This window comes from Eschrichtius robustus, chromosome 10, assembly GCF_028021215.1.
Source record: "Eschrichtius robustus isolate mEscRob2 chromosome 10, mEscRob2.pri, whole genome shotgun sequence".
NCBI lineage: Eukaryota > Metazoa > Chordata > Mammalia > Artiodactyla > Eschrichtiidae > Eschrichtius > Eschrichtius robustus.
Genome location: NC_090833.1, coordinates 65,534,291 through 65,558,001, shown reverse-complemented (window position 1 = coordinate 65,558,001; position 23,711 = coordinate 65,534,291). Strand labels below are relative to the sequence as shown.

General features: G+C 35.3%; 1 protein-coding gene across 9 annotated transcripts in view; it reads right to left on the bottom strand.

The window, feature by feature from the left end:
• CCDC171 (coiled-coil domain containing 171) overlaps positions 1-23,711 on the bottom strand; it is a 365,291-nt gene that overhangs the window by 39,179 nt on the left and 302,401 nt on the right. For 8 of the 9 annotated variants that reach the window (XM_068551775.1, XM_068551774.1, XM_068551779.1 and 5 more), the window contains one exon: positions 12,627-12,779. The exons of the other annotated variant lie outside the window; for it this stretch is intronic. In XM_068551775.1, the coding sequence (XP_068407876.1) occupies positions 12,627-12,779 (153 nt within the window). The remainder of the gene's footprint in view (positions 1-12,626; positions 12,780-23,711) is intronic. 9 annotated transcript variants of the gene reach the window in all.

Here is a 23,711-nt window from a genome sequence, read left to right as displayed (position 1 = left end):
TGGATTCAGTCCAAGGTTAGCTAATAACGGCCGACATGCCCTGGAATCTTGAGGGCTAAATCAACATTGTTTTCACAGCTGTAATTAAGCCACCTAATCAGAAGCACATTTTGACGGGACAGTTTCTGGAAGCCAGACATTACAATTTCTTATGCCTGGAGCGCAGTGGCTCATGAGAGGTCCTCGTTTAATTTCAGGTTAAAAAGGGGGGGGGGCAGTAAAATAAAAGGACTATTTTTTTTTTAAGCAACATACAACTGTTGAAATGAAGCAGGCCTACGTGTTCATGCCTTGACCAGCCTTGCATCCCACCCTCCTCGAGCTCTCTGCTGAGTCCCCCAACTCTCAAGTGGCAGCTGCACACAGTGAGATGAAGAGTCTCTGCCAAGATCAACAGATGAGCTGGTCTAAACTGGCTCTCTGTGTGTTCTGACTGTAAATTGTGCTGGTGATGATTAGAGAACTCTAACACAGGATGTCGACTCTTAAAACTGTCCAGAGAAAATAATTTTTTTTAAGCTCAGGAAAATAATTTTTTAAACTTTTTTTGTGGCTTGGTGCATAGTGTTGTGTCTATAACTTTCATATGATTCAAATGAATTCACCCAAATTAAGCAACTCTATTATTAAAAAAGAAAAAAAGAAAAGGCCATGGCTTGGCTCACAGCAAGGACCTTCATCTGGGGTTGTTTATGTAACAGTGCTGTAGAGTGTGGTTCTCCACCAGCACACCAGTCATGTGTTTCTACCACCTGCCAACTGAAGACATCCCTAAAATGATGAAAATCGAGGATGTGATAGTCACATCTTATCAAGTAGCCATGTGGATGTCTTTAAAACAGCTAAATTGCCAGCTGAGGTTGCATTCTGCAGTGTTGTTGCATTCTGTAACATTTAAACTTTCAACCCCAGAGGCCATTGTAAAACTATCAATATGAAGGCACTAGTGGCTGGAGTCTGATTACATTTAGTTCTGCATTTTAATTACATATGGATTCTATTAACTAAACCTTTTGCCTTATAGGCAACATTTTAATCAAATTACTATAATTTTCAAATATGTTACAATAGTTTAACAAGTTAAAAGTTCACATTCCTAACATATTAAATATCAAAAAAACTTTGCATAAAAAAAGGAAATACTCCTTACAGATACTCTAATATATTTTCAGATTACTTTGGGGACTTTTTGGCTACCTGGTTACAAGTTATATTGTGAGATTTATTTAACTGGTATACATTTGTAAATGGGTTATTGGTGTTGAATATAACCAAATTCAAAATACAATTATGTTATTATAAGTTTAGAAACATGCACTCACTTTATTGTTGTAAATTAAGCAAGAACAAAATAAAGCACGGTTAGAATCTAAGTTCTAAAAAGTATGTATAACTTCAGTGAAAGAATTTTTGAGCTGAATTGAGGGAATTTAGATTTCATCTAGTTGAGACCCTTCATTTTACAGCCAGGAAAAACCAAGACCAAGGAGCTTGTGTGATTTATTTCCCAAAGCTTTTTGAGTTGATAACAGAGGTTGTTCTAGAATCCAAGTTTCCTCTGACTCTCTGTCATGCTACTTTCCAGTACAATACACTGCCATTCTGTGTAAGCAACAATCTAGCTGCCTATCCCATACCTCCCAAGAACTAAAAGAAACATTTTGTCAGGTGGCAAAACACTGGACATAAAATTAACCACTTTAACAATTTTAAAGTGTACAGTTCAGTGGCATCAAGTACATTCACAATGTTGTGCAACCATCATCACCATCTTAGCTCTAGAACTTTTCCATCGCCCCAAAAGTAAATTCCATACCCATTAAACAGCCATTCTCCATTTCCTATTCCCCCTGCCCCAGTCAACCACTTATCTGCTTTCTGTCTCTATGGAGACAGAACACGTCCATTCTGGACATTTTATATCAATGGAATCATACAATATGTGGCCTTTTGTGTCTGCCTTCTTTTATTTAGCAAACAGTTTTCAAAGTACATCCATGCTACAGCATGTATCAGTACTTGATTCATTTTTATGGTTGAATAATATTCCATTGTCTGGATATAACACATTTGTTTATCCATTTATCAACTGATGGGCATTTGGGTTGTTTCCATCTTTTGGCTATTCTGAATAGTGCTGCTATGAACATTTGCTATTTTCCTTTATTTAAAAAATATTTTTTTCATGGCATTCCTAGTAGTTGTAAAGTGGTATCTCATTGTGGTTTTGATTTGCATTTCCCTACTGACTAATGATGGTGAGCATCTTTGCATGTGTTTGTTGGTCATTTGTATATCTTCTTTGGAGAAGTGTCTATTCAAGTCCTTTTCCCATTTCTAAAATTAGGTTGTTGTCTTTTTGTTGTTCAGTTGTAAGAGTTCTTTACATATTAGACCCTAATCAGATATATGAATTATAAATATTTTCTCCCATTCTGGGGTGTTTTTTTTTAATGCACAAAAGTTTTTAATTTTGATGAGCTCTATTTTTTATTTTCTTATTTATGCTTTTAGTGTCAAATCTAAGAATCCATTGTCAAATCCAAGCTCATGAAGATTCATATCTAAGTTTTTTATTAAGAATATTAGCTCTTATATTTAGGTCTTTGATCCATTTTGAGTTAATTTTTATATATGGTGTGAAGTAAGAGTTCAAGGAAATATATTTTTGAAAATGAGCTTTTTAACGATTTATGTAAATTAGACTTCTGTTTCTGAAATAAATCTCACATACTCTTACTTTTTGCTAGGCCCAGGCACAGTTAATTTTAATTTGGTATATCATTGTTATCATCAAACGTTTACTGAGTACCCACCGTGTGAGTAAAAGGCATTATACTGGTCATTTTATGGTCTATGTGAGTAAAGATATACAGTCAGGGGCCCCATAGATCTGACAAAGTTTAAAATTATTTAAGTGGTATGCTGAAAAGAATGTTCTTCTTTGTCAGAAAAAATTTTCAGTCTTGGGTTTTTGGTTTTTTTAGGAAGAGTAGTAAAGAGGAGAAGAAATATGCAATTTGGATTACCTGAAAGTATTTACTTTAAATTTTACATTGGTATAATAATATATAAACTATTCATTCTCATTAAGTGTTTGCTAGAGAAATACATGAAATATAGTTTGATGGGAATTAAGAAAATTTTGTGTGGGAAAATCTGAGGTGGAACTATGGTTTGTACAAAGTATAAGTGCCATAACAAGTGTGTACTGAAAAGCAGCATTGAAGGAGTGCTCTTCCAGTTAATTTCAATTCAAATAAACCAGCATTTTATTGAGGTGAGACCATTATAATGAATTATAAAAAATATCACCTCACAGACTCACAATATGGTAACCCATACACAACTAATTGATTATATAAGTCAGACTACCATATAGTTCTCAGACAGGTAAATTCATTGATGAATGAGCATAGCAAAGGGAACCCTTAGTTATGCCAACTGAGAGATGAACTAAAAAACCAGATGGAGTCAGGATATGCCTCAATGCCAATGATAAAGAATTTTTGCTTTCATGAAGAAACTGTAGAGCCAAAATATGTTTTGGGTCAAGCTATGGTCTGACCTTATCTGTGTGTTGGAAAGATAACTGGCACTAACGTGGCAGACAAGATGGAAGGGGAAAATCTACATGTGGGGAAATGCATTGGAAGACCATTGCAATAACCCAGGGAAAACTTAATGTGAACACAAGGGTAGAAAGGAGAGACTGGGTCTAAGAGATCCTGTGGTGGTAGAAACATTAAGACTTAGCAACTGATTAAATACTGGTGGTGGAGGGAAAGTACGTAGAACAAATGTTAAGGGTGCTACGTTGGGCTGCGATGTGAATAGCTATGTCAGACACAGGGAACATAAGGAAAGGAGAGTTTGGGAAAATGGGGAGTGGTAGAGTTAGATAACATGTTCAGTTTGGGACCTCAGTGAGTCTGAGGTTTTTGCAGAAAATCAGAATGCGGATTTCTGAAAATCTAGCAGGTAACTGAAGCCTTCAAAGAAATCAATTTAGTAAGAAAGATCAAAGAGTAGAAGGGATACTCAGCATATTTAGTTGCCACCACTCTGAACAACTGGTGGGACTATTGAGAGCATTAGATTGCCAGACTGCCATCTCTATTCTCTACAGCTTAACTGCTAATTGATTATAATGATCAGAGTTGGAAATTTTCATTCTTGCTACTCTTTGCTCCACCCTTGTAACATTTCATCACTGAAGAACAGAATTATATAAATATAGTTATTACATATAAACATATTTTATATTTATATTTATATATAAAATATATCTAATATTAAATGTTTATCATAAACTGTTATATTGGGTAGGCCAAAAAGTTCGTTCGGGTTTTCCATCCCATCGTACCAAAAACCCGAACGAACTTTTTGGCCTACCCAATATATTTATGTACCAATTATATATGTATATACTTAAATACATATAAATATAAAATTTATAATATCTTGCCCCTACAGTCACTATACAGATATCATTCATCATAAAAGTAGCTCCTCTTAGACTGCATCATACAAAAACTAAAAGGCTAGAGAAGAGGTGTGAGGTCAGTGGAATATACATTATTATTATCTCTAGGCCCCTGTTTACTGTACAGAAAAAGCTTGAGTTTCTGGACTATGAAAAACCTTTAAAAGTTTGGAAATTTGTGTCAAGGATCAAGGAAAATGTTTGCATATTGACTGGGCTGTCCTACCTTTTGATGTTTTTGTTTCCCTTATTTAACTCTGTTAGTATCCAAAGGCCAGAGCTGGAACTCATGATTAAAATGTGGAAGAATTTAATGAGCATCTAAGTAAGCAATATTTAGCAAAAGGGTAAAACAAGGGCTGTTATGACATAAAATGTCAGTGAATTTTGAGAATTAAATGGAAAAGAATTAAATGGAGAAAATTAAATGTGCAGTTGGGAAGAGTAAATACATAAAGCAAAGGGGGTAGATGTTTTCCAGTGCCGTTAATGGAGACGTATGAGTCAGAGGGCTTCTCAGAAAGCTGACAGTCACAGCCACAGTGCTCCTCCACAAGTCTGCATCATCTCTCACCATTCTCCACCTGATTCACGCTGCTCAAGTCATACAGACGTCTTTCCATCCCTTCAGCATTCCGTGCTTTCCCTTGTCAACTCCTCCTTAACCTTCATTATCACAACTAAGATCTCCATTCCTCAACTAGACCACCTGAAGCCAAGGTCAGATCCCCAGTGATGTGCTCTCATAGCACTCTGTGATTCCACTTTAATGTCATTCTTTTAATTATCTGTACAACGGTTGTAGTCTCTACTACACTTGAAAGCCCTTGATGGCAGAGATTTGTTTTAATCCACACTGCAGTCTCATAGGAAAGCACCAGACAAGAAATCAGAGGCCTTGTTCTAATCTGATTGGGTTCTAATCAAAAACCTGGGAGTCAGACTCGAGAATCTGTACTTGATACCACTGAACTGCACTGTACAGCCTGTCTCAACAAATTAAGGCTTGGTTTATGGCTCATTTTTAAAAATTATTTTTCTTGAAAGATTAAAAACCTCAATAATAAACATCAGGAATCAACTGAGATAAAGTAAAGTTTATGAAAACAATTTACCTAGAGTAAGTTACTTAAATTCTGTCAGTTTCTTTATCCATACAATACTAACAAACAATACTTCCTCTCTCAAGAAAATGTAATAAAAATAAATGTGACAGAACTTTAATTGAGAACTTAAGATAAAGGGGATCCTTTTTTTTTATCTTAACAGATAAAAATAACATTAACCAAAGTATCTAAACCCTTCTGCTTGATTAACAATATAACACCACTTGACAACTATCGAATCTGACATAATCTGAAAAATGATGCAACGATCTCTCCCCTGCAATATACTAAATGGAATGCTCCTCTGATTTGTTACTTATCATTTTCTCACAAATAAAATACTGTAGAATCAAAAACATACTGCTTAAACATACAGTGGAAATGAGGCAAATCAATACTGTAGCTTGAAGCACCATAACTCACAGCAAAGTATCTGGGCTTGGCATTCTGTGTTTCACAGACTGAAATATCATGTGTTTCTCCACAGTTGTGGGTGTGCCGGTCTCCAAACACCCACAAGTAATTGGTTCTGACTGCTGTACTGTTCTCTACTGGGCTGTACGGGATTCAAAAGCTCTTTGCTCAAAGCTCCTTCTGGTTACTATTACTCAAGATAAAAGCTCTAGAACAGCCCTAAGTTAATGGGTCAAAGAGCAAAATGCTGAAAATGTTGAAGTCCTGGCAAGTATACAATTGATGAGAACTCTTAGATGAACTCCAGCATCACTATTACATGTTACTGAACAAAAAATGAAAATGTCACCTAAAGGGGGCTAAAGCTTTTAAAGATGACTATTCATATCCGCAATACAATCCATCTCTTTCTATGCATTACAACACCATGATATATTAAGTTTTTTCTTAACTAACAATGAATATTTATTTTTTATTTTTATCTAGTGAAATGGTTGAAAATTTAGAAATGAGCATATACTGACTTTCCTGAGCTCATTAAGTAAGTGATAACAACAACAGCTAACATTAATACTGTATTTAGTATTAAATGTGTTAAAAGCACTGATTTAAGTGTTGTTTTAGATCTTTTGCCTACTCATAAAAAGAATTCCTCATGCTTACATATATTTCTTAAAGCTACAAGTATAGCTTAGCTGTATTATATATACGTAACTATCAGAAAAATTTGTATGTGTAGGGAAGCGAGCCAATATTTACTGAGGATCTACCAATATGCCAAACACTGTGTCTTTGTTTAATCCTCACAACAATCCTACAATGTAGGGAATTTCACCTACGTGTTACAAATACTGAAACTGATGCTTAGAGTATTGTGTGGGTAATAAATAAGACTACCAGAAAGCACCCCCAAGTCTGCCTGACTCTAAAGCTATATATGAGGGGAAGGAGGTGATGGTAATTGAAGCAGGTACTGGAGCAGAGAGCTGCTAGTTCATCTGAGGACCCAGTAATGGAGTTTTGAGAATGGACCAAAATTACAAATACGGAGACCAAATAAGAACATCAAGAGCAAAACAGTCAGAGACAGAATCAAATTAGGTTATAAAGTAAGAAGCAGGTATTGGATGGTGCAAGAGTGGACTGGAAACATGTGAAGGTAGGGTTTGGAGTGACTGCTGCAAGCAGTTTTGGGCTCTAGTGGGTACAGGCTGTTTGAGTGAGTTGGATGTCTTTGATTCAGAGGGGGAATGGAACTAAAGTAACAATACATTTCTATTACACACAAAAAATCATTATATAATTTAATTCATTAAATATATGTACTACGCATGAGGCTTATTCCTCAAATCAAAATAAAGCAAAGATTTTTTACTGCTCTTCCCCTTTAACAAGGTGTCAAATTGCTAGACATCCTTCAAAGACTCCTGCAAACATTTCATCTTCTGAGTACCTTCTTCTAACAATGTTAGGCAGAATGAACTCCTCCCTCATCTATGTTCCCACATACTTTATATATGCCTATTTTTAGTATTGATATTTGCTTATGTGACCATTTCCCTTGCTAGAAGAGGAATCCACAAAAGCAGAGATCATGTCTTCACCTTCATCCCCATCAGACAGCTAAAATGGTAGACAAAAATCCAAAAATGTCAATAATTATATTAAACTTAAATGATCTAATCACCCAATTAAAAGCCAGAGATTGTCAAATGGATAAATACAACAAAACCAACGATATCTTTCTACAAGAAACCCAATGTATATATAAAACATAGGTTAAAAGAAAAGAATGGGAAAAGATATATCATGCAAACACTAGTCAAAAGAAAGCTGGAGTTAAAAAAAAGAAGTAGAAGAAAGCAGGAGTATGAAAAAGGCGATAATTGAAATTATAAAAATGGACAGTATAGTGGACAGGGTCAAAACCAGACTGCGGGAGGCCTATTTTAAGAAGATACTGAAACATATTTAAGTCATTCCCATCTGAGGACTCCCTGAATCCTCTGAACACTCCACTCCTATTTTCCACACTTAATAGCTAAATCTTTGCGACAGATGTCTAAATGCACTTCTTTTGGTCACCTTCCACTAATTTCGCCACCTCTTGCTGAAAGAGCTTTTGTTAAGTTTACCAAGGGCCTCCATGCACTAACTCCAAAGGCCATTTTTCAGTCCTCATTTCACTTGCTTTTCAGCAGTATATGACACTATTGGCATGTCACCCTTCTTGAAATTCTCTCTCTCTTGAAAGCACCATACTTTCTTGGTTTTCCTCTTCCCTCTTTGCCTGTTCCCTCACAGCTTCCTTTGCAACGTTATCCTATTGTACTCAGGCATTATATGCTGGAGTTTTTCAAGCTTCATTCTTAGGCCTTTTTCTCTTTTTACTCTATAAACCGTCCCTATGTAGTCTCAGTCTTGCTAACAGCTTCAAGTCCTACCTGTATAACAGTGACTTGAAATTGTTATCTCCAGCTTGGCATCTTCCTTGAATTCCACATCAAGCAGCCTTTGTGACATCTCCAGTTGGATGTCTCAGTGGCACCTCAAACTTACCAGACTCAAAATTAAACTCACAATATCCCCTCCTGTTCCATTGTTTCTCTCTCAGTAAATGAGATCATTAATCCATTTCCAAAAGCAAAAAAAACCTAGGAATTGTTTGACACACCCCTATCTCTTGTTCTTCATATTCAATTGTTTCTTCACACTACAGCCAAAGTGATCTTTTAAAAAAAGCAAATCCGAGCATACCACTCCTTCTCTAAAGTTTTTCAATGACTCTTCCTTTGCTCTCAAAACAAGGACAACAAAGTCTGACCTCTGCCCTTTTCTCCAGACATTTCTTATCTCAGAGTACTCTTGCCTTTGCTCTCTTCATTCCAGCCATACTGGTCTTCCTCAATTTCTTCAATTTCTTCCTCCCACCACAGAGCCTTTGTAGATATCTGCGCTCCTCTCCTCCTGATCTGGAACACTACTCTCTTCCACCCCTGGATACCTTACACCCAGTCTTCAGATATTAGCTTAAGCATCACTGACCCAGAAAAGGCTTTACTGATACCTTAGTCTAAGGCAGGCTCATTTGTTTAAAAAAAACTCTTATACACTTAAGTTCTTTTCTTTCAGTGAACTTATCCTGGTAAGTGATTACACATTAATTAGTGTGATAACATGAAAAATATTTACTTTCACTATTAGATTTTAAGTTCATGAGAGTGAAGGTTGTCTGTTTAGGCTCACATGACATCCCCAAGGACCAAAACTAAGCCTGTTACAGACCAGATGCGGAATAAGTATTAAACTAATGGGTGGAGAAAAGAATTAACAAACAATAATACAAAGAAGGCAGAGCTCAACTAAGTAGAGGCCAGAGAGCCAACGATAACAACGGTAACAAGAGAAACAAAGGAGATGAGTATTTAAAGAAGAAAGTAGTTGAAGCCTCATATGTCTGAGAAAGATGAAAGGAGATGAGAAGGAACCAATGGATAAGCAGAGCAAGCAGAAAATTATTGGTGACCTTTAAGAAAATAGTTTCAGTAGAATGAGCACACAGAAGAAGAAAGTATAGACTGCTTTTCAAGAATGTGTCAAGGAAAAGAGGGGAAGACAGGCTGCAGAAAGGGCAGAGAGCTCAGCCACGGGAATATACTGATGGTGATCATAGAGCAGGAGTTACATGCTCAAGGTTACAATAGGAAGCAGAACAAAATGACACAGTTTGAAACTGAAGATGTTATGTTAGCAAATAATCTTCTCCTGTGGTGCAATCCAATTACTTTCTATAAATATAATGGTAATAAAAATAATAGCTAATGCTTTTTGGATTATTCACTAAGTGCAAGGCAAAGCGCAAAGTACTTTAAGACTTCTCACTAGACCTCCCAACATCTCTATTAGAGAGTAGTATCATTATCCTCATTTTACAGATGAAAACCTGAGACCCAAGCCACCTCATTAGCAACTGACAAAAGTTGAATTGGAATCCAGATATATCTGACTTGTATGACAAGTCAGATATACTATTAATTGGTTAATCCGGTATCTATTCATTCCTCATTCCCTTGTCCCTTGACTCATTATAGCTCAAGGTGGCCACACAACCCATTTCCAGCTGATGGAATATAAGTGGAAATATGTTTGGAACTTCCTTGGAAGGCTTTTTCTCTTTTAAATATATAAACATTTAAATATACATTTAATATCTGTTATCTATTAAATTTATATTAGAAGTTCTAAATATTTAAATAATAAATGTATGGTATAAATACTTAAATATTTTCTAAATGGAAAGCCTTGCAATGCTTTATTATATATATAAAACAGGTATTGCTGGGCCATCCCATTCCTCTGACTTGAACGTGATTCCAAATCCTAGAGCTGGCTTCCATCTTATGACAATCAGGGAGTGGCAGAGAAATTACAGAGAAGCTGAACCACTAAACCAATGATAATAGCCACTTACTTCTAGACTTCTTGCTGTATGAGAAAAAAAACTGTCTTAAACATGTTAGTCAAGTTTTCTGTTATTTACACTTGACTGTACTTCTAATGGATGTAATTCCAAAGCCCATGCTCTTATCTACCAAACTATATCACCTCTCATCTATGAAATTAAAAGATTAACCTCTCTCAGAGTTCTTAAGTAGTTCAAGTTAGAAAATGCGTATTTAAATGTCTTGAAAAATAGAAATTAGTATACAAATTTATTATTGTTTTCAAAACAGTGATTCTCAGCTAAAGGAAGAGACTGGAGAGCATATATCCCATAGAAACATGGGGTTAGGCAGCAGTGTCCTAGAAGGACACATCAGAATCTCATGGGGAAAACTTTCACATTACACACGTTCCCTTTTGAGAATCACTGCCAGAGTGAACCTCCTCTTGCTAATAAGATGATGAGCATATCCTGTAAATCTGTTCAGAAGGTTGAGAAGTGGAGCTTTATTATGATAGTGGGGGTTATTAAGCACACCTCCATTAAGACATCAATAGCTTAATAACTGGTAAAAAATTTTTGAACCCATGGGAAACAATCCCACCTTACCAAACTTTCTCAGAACATAAGCAATTATTTTTATATGAATAACAGTAATAAACAACCAATAATGGTATGACCCAACAAAGCTGACATAGTATAATGTAATATTAACCAATGGGATCAGAGAGTTAGCAGGAAGAAATGTAAATGTGTTTCAGAGAAAGACTAGAATGAATTCCAAATACTTACTCAAATCTTTATAAAGGTTTCCTCTTCATTTTGATTTCTCTTATTTGAGGTCAAATTTACTACTCTCTCACTAAGAAATTAACAAAGTAATTTTAAAAATTGAACTCAACTGAATCTCATCTCAGGTCCCAAATAACTAGTTTGTTCATTTATTGGATTAGGTCCCAGTATGTTTCATTCAATAACCATTTGTTGAGCACTGTGGGTCAGACTATTCTTGGCACTAGAGTGCCTTTACAGCTGTGAAGAAAATACCCAAAATTGCTTGTCCTTATGGAACTTATATTCTATGAGGGTAAGGAGCAAACAGACAAAAAGCAAATAAATAAAATACAATATATGTAAGTTGGTAAGTGCTATAGTGAAAAAAATAAAGCAAGGAAGGTAGAAGGCAGATAGGCAACATGGGGTGAGAATGAGACAGAGTTTGCGGGGTGGGGGAGGGTTAGTGGTTGCAGTTTTAAGTACCATGGTCATAAAGCTTGCATTCAGACGCTGACACTTGAGCTACGACCTGAAGGAGCTGAAGAACCAAACCACAACTATGCATCTATTTGCTTTAATGCTAACTCTTTTTCTGTTGAATATATCATTTGAAATTGGTCACTAGCTAAATGGCAAAATGATACTGTTTTTCCTTACAAGTCACCCAGATCCGTTCTAATCAAACCAAAAAGGGAAAAAAGACATTCTAATTATTGGTAACCCTCTGAATCTCACTGTTGAGATATGTTGACATATCTGGCTTTTGAGGAGAAAGTTTAAATGTGTATTTTATTCCTTTATGTCACAAATGTATTCATTTTGTGATACTCCCCAAACACGTATTTCAAATGTGGAAAATTTTGTTTAGTCTTAAATGAGCCCAAATTTCATCATGGGCTAAAATTTTAAGACGTAAAATGACTGCTGAAACTGAATTTTAATCATATAGATGAATCACAACATGCATCTTTAGCTGGGCATGTATTATGGATAAGACTAGCTTTCTACAGAGAATAATCACATGTTCTAATTACCATTTTGGTTATACGCATAATTAATAATATTCTGTCTTAATGGGACACACTGAATCTTCAGACAGTTGCAAGCTTTAACTATGCATACTGCCAAATCCAACTGTCAGCTGCACTGCCAAACACAAAGGAATCTTGATGTAGTGTTTTAGCATTGATAACAATATGCATATCTTTATACATGATACAATGGAAAAATTAATTGCTTTTCTTCCTTCAAAATTTTCTCCACACTTAATAATTTTACGTTGCTTGATTGATCACTCACCCTAAATTATATATACTGGTGAGTGATCTTATGAACAACAAAAACATGAATGTAAATGTGACCCAAGATTCAAAGAAGAAAAAAATATTGTAGGACTTACTGATTGTAAACTTTCATTTTCACGTAAACAAGCTGTGTGAAGTTCTGATTTCAAGGTTGCAATGTGACTTCGATGAGATGTCATTTCCTTTTCTAATGTAGCAATTCTAGTGCTTGCAAGCTGGTAGACATCCACGAAACTTTTAATCATAGCCTTAAGAAATAAAAATAATGCCACATACAATTCAAATAAAGCTGTCCCCAAAGGAGAATTTCCATAATTTGAAAGCAAAATCATTAAAATTTTAAAATAAACAACTTTTCATCCTCGTTTAAAATAATAAAGCTAAACCTCACATTTTATATTGAGAACCGCGACTATTTTAAGAAAGTTTGGGAGAAAATAATTGAGACTTTTTTCCAGAATATTTATTTAAGTAAGGTATACTTTGATCTATTGTGCTTAAAATTTAGAATGCAGTTTTTAAAGATGGCACACTTATTACCTCTGTAAAGTTAAATTCAAGTTGTAATTTGACCTAAATTTCAATCTTAAGACACACAACAGATGGATATATAAGCAAGATATTTCAAAATGAGCTCAGTAAAATTTTCAAACCACCTAGAAAACAAATGTTTTGAAACAAAAGGAGCTGAACTAATCCTATGATTTTTTAAGAGTAAATAATATGATTCCTATATTGTAAGAAAAGCATAATTATTTCCATTCATATAACAGAGGAACACCCTTGCATTACACTGGATATAATAAAATAAATAACATAAGCAAGTGCTGGTAACTTTTTCTCTTCCCTAAGTAGTGTAATATTTGGGAGAATTGTTGGGCCTCTGTATCACAGTTTAATCATATTTTGTAGACTTTTGCTTCTAAAGCAAGCTGTAGTGAATTTTAAGTCCAAGAATACTATTACACCTTTGAAAGACTAAAAAGTCTTTCAAAATACTTCAAATACAGTAAAGTAAAATCAAACATTTCAAAGACATATTCAAATATAATTTTATGTTATTTACAAGAAAACCATGTTCCAACTGCAGCCACAACTTAGAACAATGGTAGACAGTCTGAAAATTTCCAAATTATATTCAATCTGAAGAGTCTGGTTTGAGAGAGCTTTAAGAAACTAGATATTTGGGCAATTCTGAACGCAAATGAAATAATCTGGTGAACAAAAAGTAAGAAACAACATATACAATGTCTGAGAAACAGAAGTAGGTGAATTATTTGTAGTTAAAAGAAAATTCATAGCTTTTTGCCTAACAAATTCCTATTTGCCCTCAAAAACCCAGTTCAGAAACCACCTCTTTAAAAGAAGGCTCTTTTGAGCCCAAAGGCAGTGTTAACTTCTATTCTGATTCTCTGTGGGTCCCTCATGCTTGCTTCTACTGTTGCATTTATTGCTTTGGCAGAAATGCATTAGTTTACATGTTTATATTCACTACACTAAGGAGCTACCTAGGCCAGATATTGTGCCAAATCTAATCATCTCTGTATCTTCAGGGATGGCTTGAATGACTGACAGGAAGGAAGGAAGGAAAGGAGGGAGGGAGGGAGGGGAGGAAGAGAGACTGGAAAAGATGAAAAGCCACATTAGTCATATTCAGTTTGGCAAAAAATACCTTATAGAAAAGGATGAAGATACTTGGGAAAATATAACCTTAACACTCTAGTGAATAAATTACTAACCAAGTAATGCTTATTCAAAGTCAAAAAAAGAAGCAAAAGCATAGCTGTAGGCATAAAAAGATAAAGTACACAAAAGTTCATTCTATTACCCAACACTAAATAAGCATGGTACGACCTCATGTTTGGGAACATCTCACATGTCCTAACATTCCTTACCTTGAGTCATTTCAAGGTAAGCTGAGGGCTAATACTAACACAAAATATGTCGCTGGGTTTCAAAAGTAGATAAAAATCAGAAATTACAAAATCATATCTGTTTCTTCCTACACCGAGTCTCTCTCTACTTCTGTAAATTCATTTATCTTCTCCACTGAGATGGCGGACCAGGAATCACAAGTTCTATTTTTTTCTGGTTCTCATGCTGCCACTTACTTAGCTTTATCTTGTTGGGCAATGCCATGTCATCTCTCTGAGCCTCCACCTCCTCCCTCCATAAAATGGGAAGAAAAGTCAATTTTTTTGCTTATTTCTAAAACTGTTGTGAGGATCAGATAGTTAAAAATCTAATACAAAGCCATTCTCTTAACCCTTCAGCTACATGGCATCTAATACAAAAAAGCCCTCTAAAAATGGTAAGCTAGTAAATTTCATTGTAGTATTACCATTGTTCTATTTTTAAATTCTCCACTAAGATCTTAATGAGACAATCTGTGATAGGTGGCTTGTATACATGTGTTCCTGTTATATAAGGACCTAAAGTGCATAAAATGCATGAAAACTTACATAAAGGCCTTATTTAATAAAAAGAATAAAGTACTCTTCTATCAATAATAGGCTCCTGGATTATTATCTCAATGTAAGTCATAATTGAACTGGCCTCTAACATATAAACAATTTCAACATTTAAAAAGTTACCCTATATCTTAAATTTGGAGAAACACATTTCATGAATTGCCATATACATGATATTCTAAAAGGAATTATAATATAAAAGGTATTCCTTCAAATCTCTTTTTTAAAAAATAAAATATTTTTTGAGAAGTTATATCTGAATTTTTATATGATGGATGGAACAAAAGTCATAATTATTTTGGCTCCTTCCTTGATCTGCTTTTGATAACTAAATTCTAACATTCAGTGCAGTATTAAGAGAAACCACATATTACTTCTTTATAACATTAAAAAGAATAAAATAATAATCTACTTTTTGCTTAGGATTTAGAGTCTTAAGCATTTAAAATCTTTAAAGCAGTATTTCATTTGAGAGATGAAAGCAATTTTCTATAACACTTACTGTATAGGATATTTTTTTCAGAGCAGCAAAGGTAAGGTAATCAATACAGAAAGTATGTTCCATGGAACTAGTGTATGTAAAATATACTACATGCTTCTAAAATGAAAACCTCCTTCAGAACTGAAAGGTAGGGAGGAGTGTCAGTGAAATCGCAAAGCTATTCAAAGAATCCACAGCTCTTTTGAAGAATAAAGAATGTTACCTTCCAGTATTAAAAAGTGATTCAAACTATGTTATAAAGGATGCCAGTGAAAAATCCAACTCTTTAATACAAAAGAAAGGTGCCAGCTTGGTAGAAGAAATGGAAATGACAGCTGGAATCAAGTGAGGGGGTGCGAGGAGGAGGGAGTGAGCATCTCATGACCTCTCTATCAATCTCCTGAAGTCTAGCGCTATACAATACCCCTCACTCCTGTATTAAAACATCACACCTTTTTACATTAGGAAACAATGACAAAGCAGCATGATACTGTCAAAAGCAAGCCCAGCACTTGAGAATTTATCCCATGTCATCTTTGGCCCTTGGGATTTTGACTATACCATGCAGTGAGATATGAATCTCAGTAGGGTTTATCTAGTTATATGAGAAACAGAACAAAAAACAGTTTCTGGACAAAAATAGCCTTTTGTTTTAGAGATAATCTATTGTGTTTATAATCAGCATAACAAGATGAGAAAGTTCAAACATATAAAATTCCACGTCCTATCTATTTCAAGGAAAAGCATAAGTGTTTTAGAATACAAAAAATTCTGAGATACAAACAGGTGACTGTCACTTGAGGACTAGTATATTATTTATATAATTTGTTACGTACATATTATGTAGTTTAGACTGACTTCAAAACTGGACTTCAGGGAAAGTAGGAGCCTTGGGAAGCTGATGTTAGGAGAAGGAGCAATTAGTGGAAAATGTCATCAGGCCTAGATGCCAACAAAATAGTAAATTTTCTATTTATATTTTTGAGTAAGTAATTGGGAAGCAAAAACCTCTCACATTTACTTTAAATTTTGTAATTACGGATATACTTCATTTCTCTATACTATATAAAGTAAGTATACCATGTAAAATAGATATACCAGATATACCAAATATGTGAAATATAATAAATCCCCATAATATGGGGAAAATGATTCCTACCTTACAAAGATTTTGTGGGGATTAAAGGAATATTAATACATGAAAAGACCTTAACTATCTGGCACACAGTAAACACTCAGGTAAATGTTAGCTATAATAATGACAACAATATCAAATTAGGAAAATTACTATTTTAACTCATAAAAGAAAGATTCAATATTTCTGAGGGGTATTATTGGACATATAAGTATTTTAAATACAAGTTATTCTACACATATTAAATATATTAAAATTCTTTCAAAAATAAAGAATTTTAGAGGCTAATGAATATTTACCTCCTAACAATAAAACGTCCCATTGATAATAAAAGTTACTATTTAAAGAACGAAATAATGCCATTTGCAGTGACATGGATGGACCAAGAGATGGTCATACTGAGTGAAGTCAGAAAGAGAAAGACAAATATCATATGATATCACTTGTATGTGGAATCTAAAAAAAGGGTACAAATGAACTTAACTACAAAACAGAAATAGAATTACAGATGTAGAAAACAAACTTATGGTTACCAGGGGGTAATGGGAGGTGAGGGATAAACTGGGAGGTTGGGACTGACATATACACACTATTATATATAAAATAGATAACTAATAAGGACTTACTGTATAGCCCAGGGAACTCTACTCAATACTCTGTGATGGCCTATATGGGAAAAGAATCTAAAAAAGTGTGGGTATATGTATATTCGTAACTGATTCACTTTGCTGTACGCCTGAAACTAACACAACATTGTAAATCAACTGTACCCTAGTAAAAATTTTTTTTTTAATTAAAAAATAATAAAATAAAAGTTACTATTTAGATGTCTTTCCTATGAATGAAAGTCTTAGAATGATAACATTCTCATAGTTTTTAGTATCAAATTTTATTCCTTGGCACCTGGAATTAAAGGAAAATTATTTTCTTCATTATCACAAAATTACTCTGTAAGGTTGCTCATTTAGTTGACTTACTTTCATTCCAATATTTTATAAATGTAGGGATACAGCAGAGAATGAGGGTTAAAGGGTCTCTTATTAGTAGTCTGCAAATAGCAACTACGTCCCCCAGTCAAGAGCCAGTCTAAGATCTGGAAATGGACTGTTTAGTTTGGATGTTTGGTTTCTGGCCCTGGCCCTAAATACTATTCACCATGACATTCCAGTACAAAGTTACGTAGGAACGACTCAATCAGGATGGCAGACTGCCATCCACCTCCTTGCTTTACCACACAGAATCGCATGTGTGTGTGTATGTGTGTGTGCATGCATGTGCAGGCATCAAAGCCGATAAGAATGCTTTCAGCTGACAAGAATTCTGAGGAATCAATAAGGAAGAGAAAGTAGAAGGGGCCAGAAACAAAATTTTAGAGAAACCCTATCCAAAACACAAGCAAGAAAACACTTCTACAAAGGTGTAACCAAGTACAAGTGGGCTTGAAACTAAGCATAAACAGCTATGAGAGGAAGGAGAGGGCCTTAACTTGGCTTTATCAGTAGCCCCGAAACCTCTTACTCTCAACGAAAAGTTATTACTAATGATTGTTAGTGAAAGAAATATGATTGGATGTGCTTTACAATTTTAAAAAATCTTGTATAACTTTTTGTGATACAGGTATCCCTGCTCTTTGAAAGTTTGCCTTATGCCACTTCACTTTCACAAAAGACCTGCATTTGTACCTGTTTTCGCTAACTGAAAGAAATCCGAAGAGGATTTTCGTTTTTACCAAAAAAGGCAAAAAGCAAAAATAGCGTTCACTGTTTGTTTTGCAGTGAGCCCTTTTGGAGGCAGCACTCACCCAGAGCAGCGAGAGTGGCCCCTCCAAGCTCCTTCCCCAGGAACTACTCTCAGCATCTCAGCACCAAGTCCACACAGCTTTGAACTGTGTCTGTGAGCATCTGTGCTTTGTCTCCATTTATTCTGTTCATCCATTAGCAAGATGGGGCCTAGGGTAACTGCTCCTTCACTTAACGCCATTTCAGCTTATGACAGGTTTTATAGGAATGCTCTGCTCTTGGATAGTGGGGAAACCTGTTTGGAAGTCTAATACTGAATCCTCACCCTGACCACTCATCCCATGACGTGGTAAATAGGGAAGATGCACTTGGCGAAAGTACACCACTGGTTGTGTTTATTAAATCATGACATGCATGTTTCAATCCTATCGATCAAGTAAATGAAGTTTTAATTGGAATTTTGGCTAAAAGATGTCCAACTTCCCCGAATTAATCAACTGTTCTTTAAACTAATATTATGTCCTGTTTTTATATTTTCACAAATGCATTTTATACTAAATACATTTTATATTTTTAACAAAAATTCAAACACATTTTTTGGTGAAAAAATTTTGCTTCTGAACTTTTTATGTATATACACATATATGAATTTTTATAGATTTAGATCAATTTTAGAAAAATTCCAAAATTCTGGAAACACTTCCAAACAACTATTTTCATAATGCTCCATAAAACTCCTTCAATAAAGCAGTTCATTGTTTAAGAAACTTCTTGTGACAGAATGTGTTTTGTCTTGGCTTCTTTAAAAAAAAATTTATAGATAGAATGCTTTTGATAGCCACTTGCCATCAAAGAAAAGGTCTACAGATTTGGAACCCTTCTCTTTATGTTACAGAAAAGTACATAATTCACACTCAGGTTCAAGAGTAATTTGAAGCACTTTGTCACAAGAAAAACAGCAAACCTTATATAGAAGATTTTAAAGACTACCTCTTATCTCATTGTAAACTACTGTAAAGACTACACTATGAAAAATAATTTAATCCATAAATTACTTAACCATACAGGGTACATAAGAGTTCGTGGTGAAATACAAAGAAAGTAAATAAACAAGTGACGACACCATTCTCAGCCCTGCTGCACTGTAGAATCCTTCCATCTTTTCCCAAAATACCTAACAGGAAATATTAATGTCTAAAAAATGGACCAAGTGATGACACCAGTACCAATCCATATCAAAGAATAAAAATTTTATCTCTTACTTTATTAAAAAAAAAGGGAGAGTCCATTGTCTTGCATACCCACTGGGATGTATTCAGTCTCCAAAGTGAGTTAAAATGGAAAAAAAACTGGAGACTTCCATATATAGATTTTACTTTATATTATATTTAGTTCTTTTAATAGACTACATTTTTTAGAGCAGTTTCAGGTTCACAGAAAAACTGAGTGGGAAGTACATAAATTTCCCATATACCCCCTGCCCCTACACACCCAAAAACATCCCGCACCAGAGTGGTACATTTGTTACCATCAGTGAACCTACACTGACACATCATCACCCAAAGCCCATAGCTTGCATTTGTGTTGACTCTTGGTGGTGTACATTCTATTGGTTTGGACAAATGTATAATGACATGTACCCACCATGGTAGTATCACACAGAAGAGTTTCAGTGCCCTAAAAATTCTCTGTGCCTACTCATTCTTCCCTCCTCCCCAACCCCTGGCAATCACTGATCTTTTCACTGTCTCCATAGTTTTTATATCAACTTTTTAATCTTTCTTTTAAAAATCTTTAAAAATCCTATCTTTAAAATATTCTATTTTTTTTGTTTTATGTTATAGAGCTTATTTAACAATAACACAAGTATACAATCTATAAAGGTATAAATATACATACATACATATTTTGGAGATACTGGTTCAAAAATAAAAGCAAGCAATCAACAAGTATGGAGAGCACTCCTCTACATCACAGGGTGACTGAGCTAGGCAGCTCTTCCCCTACTGGTGTGAAGGAGAGCGGCAACAGCTGTGGTTTGTGCCCACAAACCAAAACAGAGAGTGGCCTACAGTCAGAAAGGCACAAGTTGCTGGAGAGGGTGTGAAAAAAAGGGAACCCTCCTACCCTGTTGGTGAGAATGTAAATTGGTACAGCCCCTATGGATAATAGTATGGAGGATCCTAAAAAAACTAAAAATAGAGCTACCATATGATCCAGCAATCCCACTCATGGGCCTATATCTGGAGAAAACCATAATTCAAAAAGATACATGCAGGAGTCAAGATGGCGGTGTGGGAAGACACTGAGTTAGCATCTCCCCACAACTAGGGTGCCTGCCAGCTGCTGGTGGGGGACCCTGACACTCAAGGAATTGGGAGGAACCCCCAGGTGAACTAGTCACTCAAGTCCAGGAAGCAGAGAGAGTCCCATACAGGATAAACCCTAGGAAAAATACACCAAGACAAATATTAATCAAACTAAAAAAATTAAATTCAAAAAAAAAATTAAAAGCAGCAAGGGAAAAACAAAAAAATAACATACAGGGCTTCCCTGGTGGCGCAGTGGTTGAGAATCTGCCTGCCAATGCAGGGGACATGGGTTTGAGCCCTGGTCTGGGAAGATCCCGCATGCTGCGGAGCAACTGGGCCCGTGAGCCACAACTACTGAGCCTGAGCGTCTGGAGACTCTGCTCCGCAACAAGAGAGGCCACGATAGTGAGAGGCCCGCGCACCGCGATGAAGAGTGGCCCCCACTCGCCGCAACTGGAGAAAGCCCTCACACAGAAACGAAGACCCAACACAGCCAAAAATAAAAAACATAATAAATAAATAATAAAATTAAAAATTAAAAAAAATAAATAAATAAAATAACATACAAAGGAATCCCCATAAGGTTATCAGCTGATTTTTCACCAGAAACTCTGCAGGCCACAAGGGAGTGGCAGGATATCCCTAAAGTGATGAAAGAGAAAAAGCTACAACCAAGATTACTCTACCCAGCAAGGGTCTCATTCAGATTCTACAGAGAAATCAAAAGCTTTTCAGACAAGCAAAAGCTAAGAGAACTCAGCACCACCAAACCAGCTTTACAACAAATGCTAAAGAAAGTTCTCTAGGCAGGAAACACAAGAGAAGAAAAAGACCCACAAAAACAAACCCAAAACAATTAAGAAAATGGTAACAGCAACATACATATCGATAATAACCTTGAATGTAAATGGATTAAATGCCCCAACCAAAAGACACAGACTGGCTGAACTGATACAAAAACAAGACCCATATATATGCTGTCTACAAGAGACCCACTTCAGACCTAGGGACACATACAGGCTGAAAGTGAAGGGATGGAGAAATATATTCCACACAAACGGAAATCAAAAGAAAGCTGGAGTAGCAATACTCGTATCAGATAAAATAGACTTTAAAATAAACAATGTTACAAGAGATATGGAAGGACACTACATAATGATCAAGGGATCAATCCAAGAAGAAGATATAACAATTATAAATGTTTATGCACCCAACATGGGAGCACCTCAATACATAAGGCAAATGCTAACAACCATGAAAGGAGAAATCGAAAGTAACACGATAATAGTAGGGGACTTTAACACCCTACTTACACCAATGGACAGATCATCCAAACAGAAAATAAGTAAGGAAACACAAGCTTTAAATGACACAATACACCAGATAGATTTAATTGATATTTATAGAACGTTCCACCCAAAAGTGGCAGAATACATTTTCTTTTCAAGTGCACATGGAACATTCTCCAGGATAGATCACATCTTGGGTCACAAATCAAGCCTTGGAAAATTTAAGAAAACTGAAATTGTATCAAGCATCTTTTCTGACTACAACGCTATGAGACTGGAAATCAATTACAGGAAAAAAACTGCAAAAAACCACAAATACATGGCAGCTAAACAGTGAGCTACTAAATAACCAAGAGATCACTGAAGAAATCAAAGAAGAAATTAAAAAATACACAGAAACAAACGACAATGAAAACATGACGACCCAAAACCTATGGGACACAGCAAAAGCAGTTCTAAGAGGGAAGTTTATAGCAATTCAATCTCACCTCAAGAAACAGGAAAAATCTCAAATAAACAATCTAACACTACACTTAAAACAACTAGAGAAAGAAGAACAAAGAAAACCCAAAGTCAGTAGAAGGAAAGATATCATAAAGACCAGAGCAGAAATAAATGAAATAGAAACAAAGAAAACAAGAGCAAAGATCAATAAAACTAAAAGTTGGTTCTTTGAGAAGATGAACAAAATTGATAAACCCTTAGCCAGACTCATCAAGAAAAAAAGGAAGAGGACTCAAATCAATAAAATTAGAAATGAAAAAGGAGAAACCACAACTGATACCGCAGAAATACAAAGGTTTATAAGAGACTACTACAAACAACTATATGCCAATAAAATGGACAACCACAAAGGAACGGACAGATTCTTGGAAGGGTACAATTTTCCAAGACTGAACCAGGAAGAACTAGAAAATATAAACAGACCTATCACAAGTAATGAAATTGAAACCATAATAAAAAATCTGCCAACAAACAGAAGTCCAGGACCAGATGGCTTCACAGGCGAATTCTATCAAACATTTAGAGAAGAGCTAACACCCACCCTTCTCAAACTGTTCCAAAAAACTGCAGAGGGAGAAACACTCCCAAATTCATTCTACGAAGCCACCATCACCCTGATACCAAAACCAGAAAAAGATATCACAAAAAAAGAAAACTATAGACCAATATCACTGATGAACATAGATGCAAATATCCTGAACAAAATACTAGCAAACAGAATCCAACAACACATTAAAAGGATCATACACCATGATCAAGTGGGATTTATCCCAGGGATGCAAGAATTCTTCAATACACACAAATCAATCAATGTGATACACCACATTAACAAATTAAGGAATAAAAACCATATGATCATCTCAATAGATACAGAAAAAGCTTTTGACAAAATTCAACACCTATTTATGATAAAAACTCTCCAGAAAATGGCCATAGAGGGAACCTACCTCAACCTAATAAAGGCCATATATGACAAACCCACAGCAAGCATCATACTCAACGGTGAAAAACTGAAAGCATTTCCACTAAGATTAGGAACAAGACAAGGATGTCCACTCTCACCACTATTATCCAACATAGTTTTGGAAGTCCTACCCACAGTAATCAGAGAAGAAAAAGAAATAAAAGGAACACAAATTGGAAAAGAAGAAATAAAACTGTCACTGTTTGCCGATGACATGATATTATACATAGAAAATGCTAAAGATGCCACCAGAAAACTACTAGAACTATTCAATGAATTTGGTAA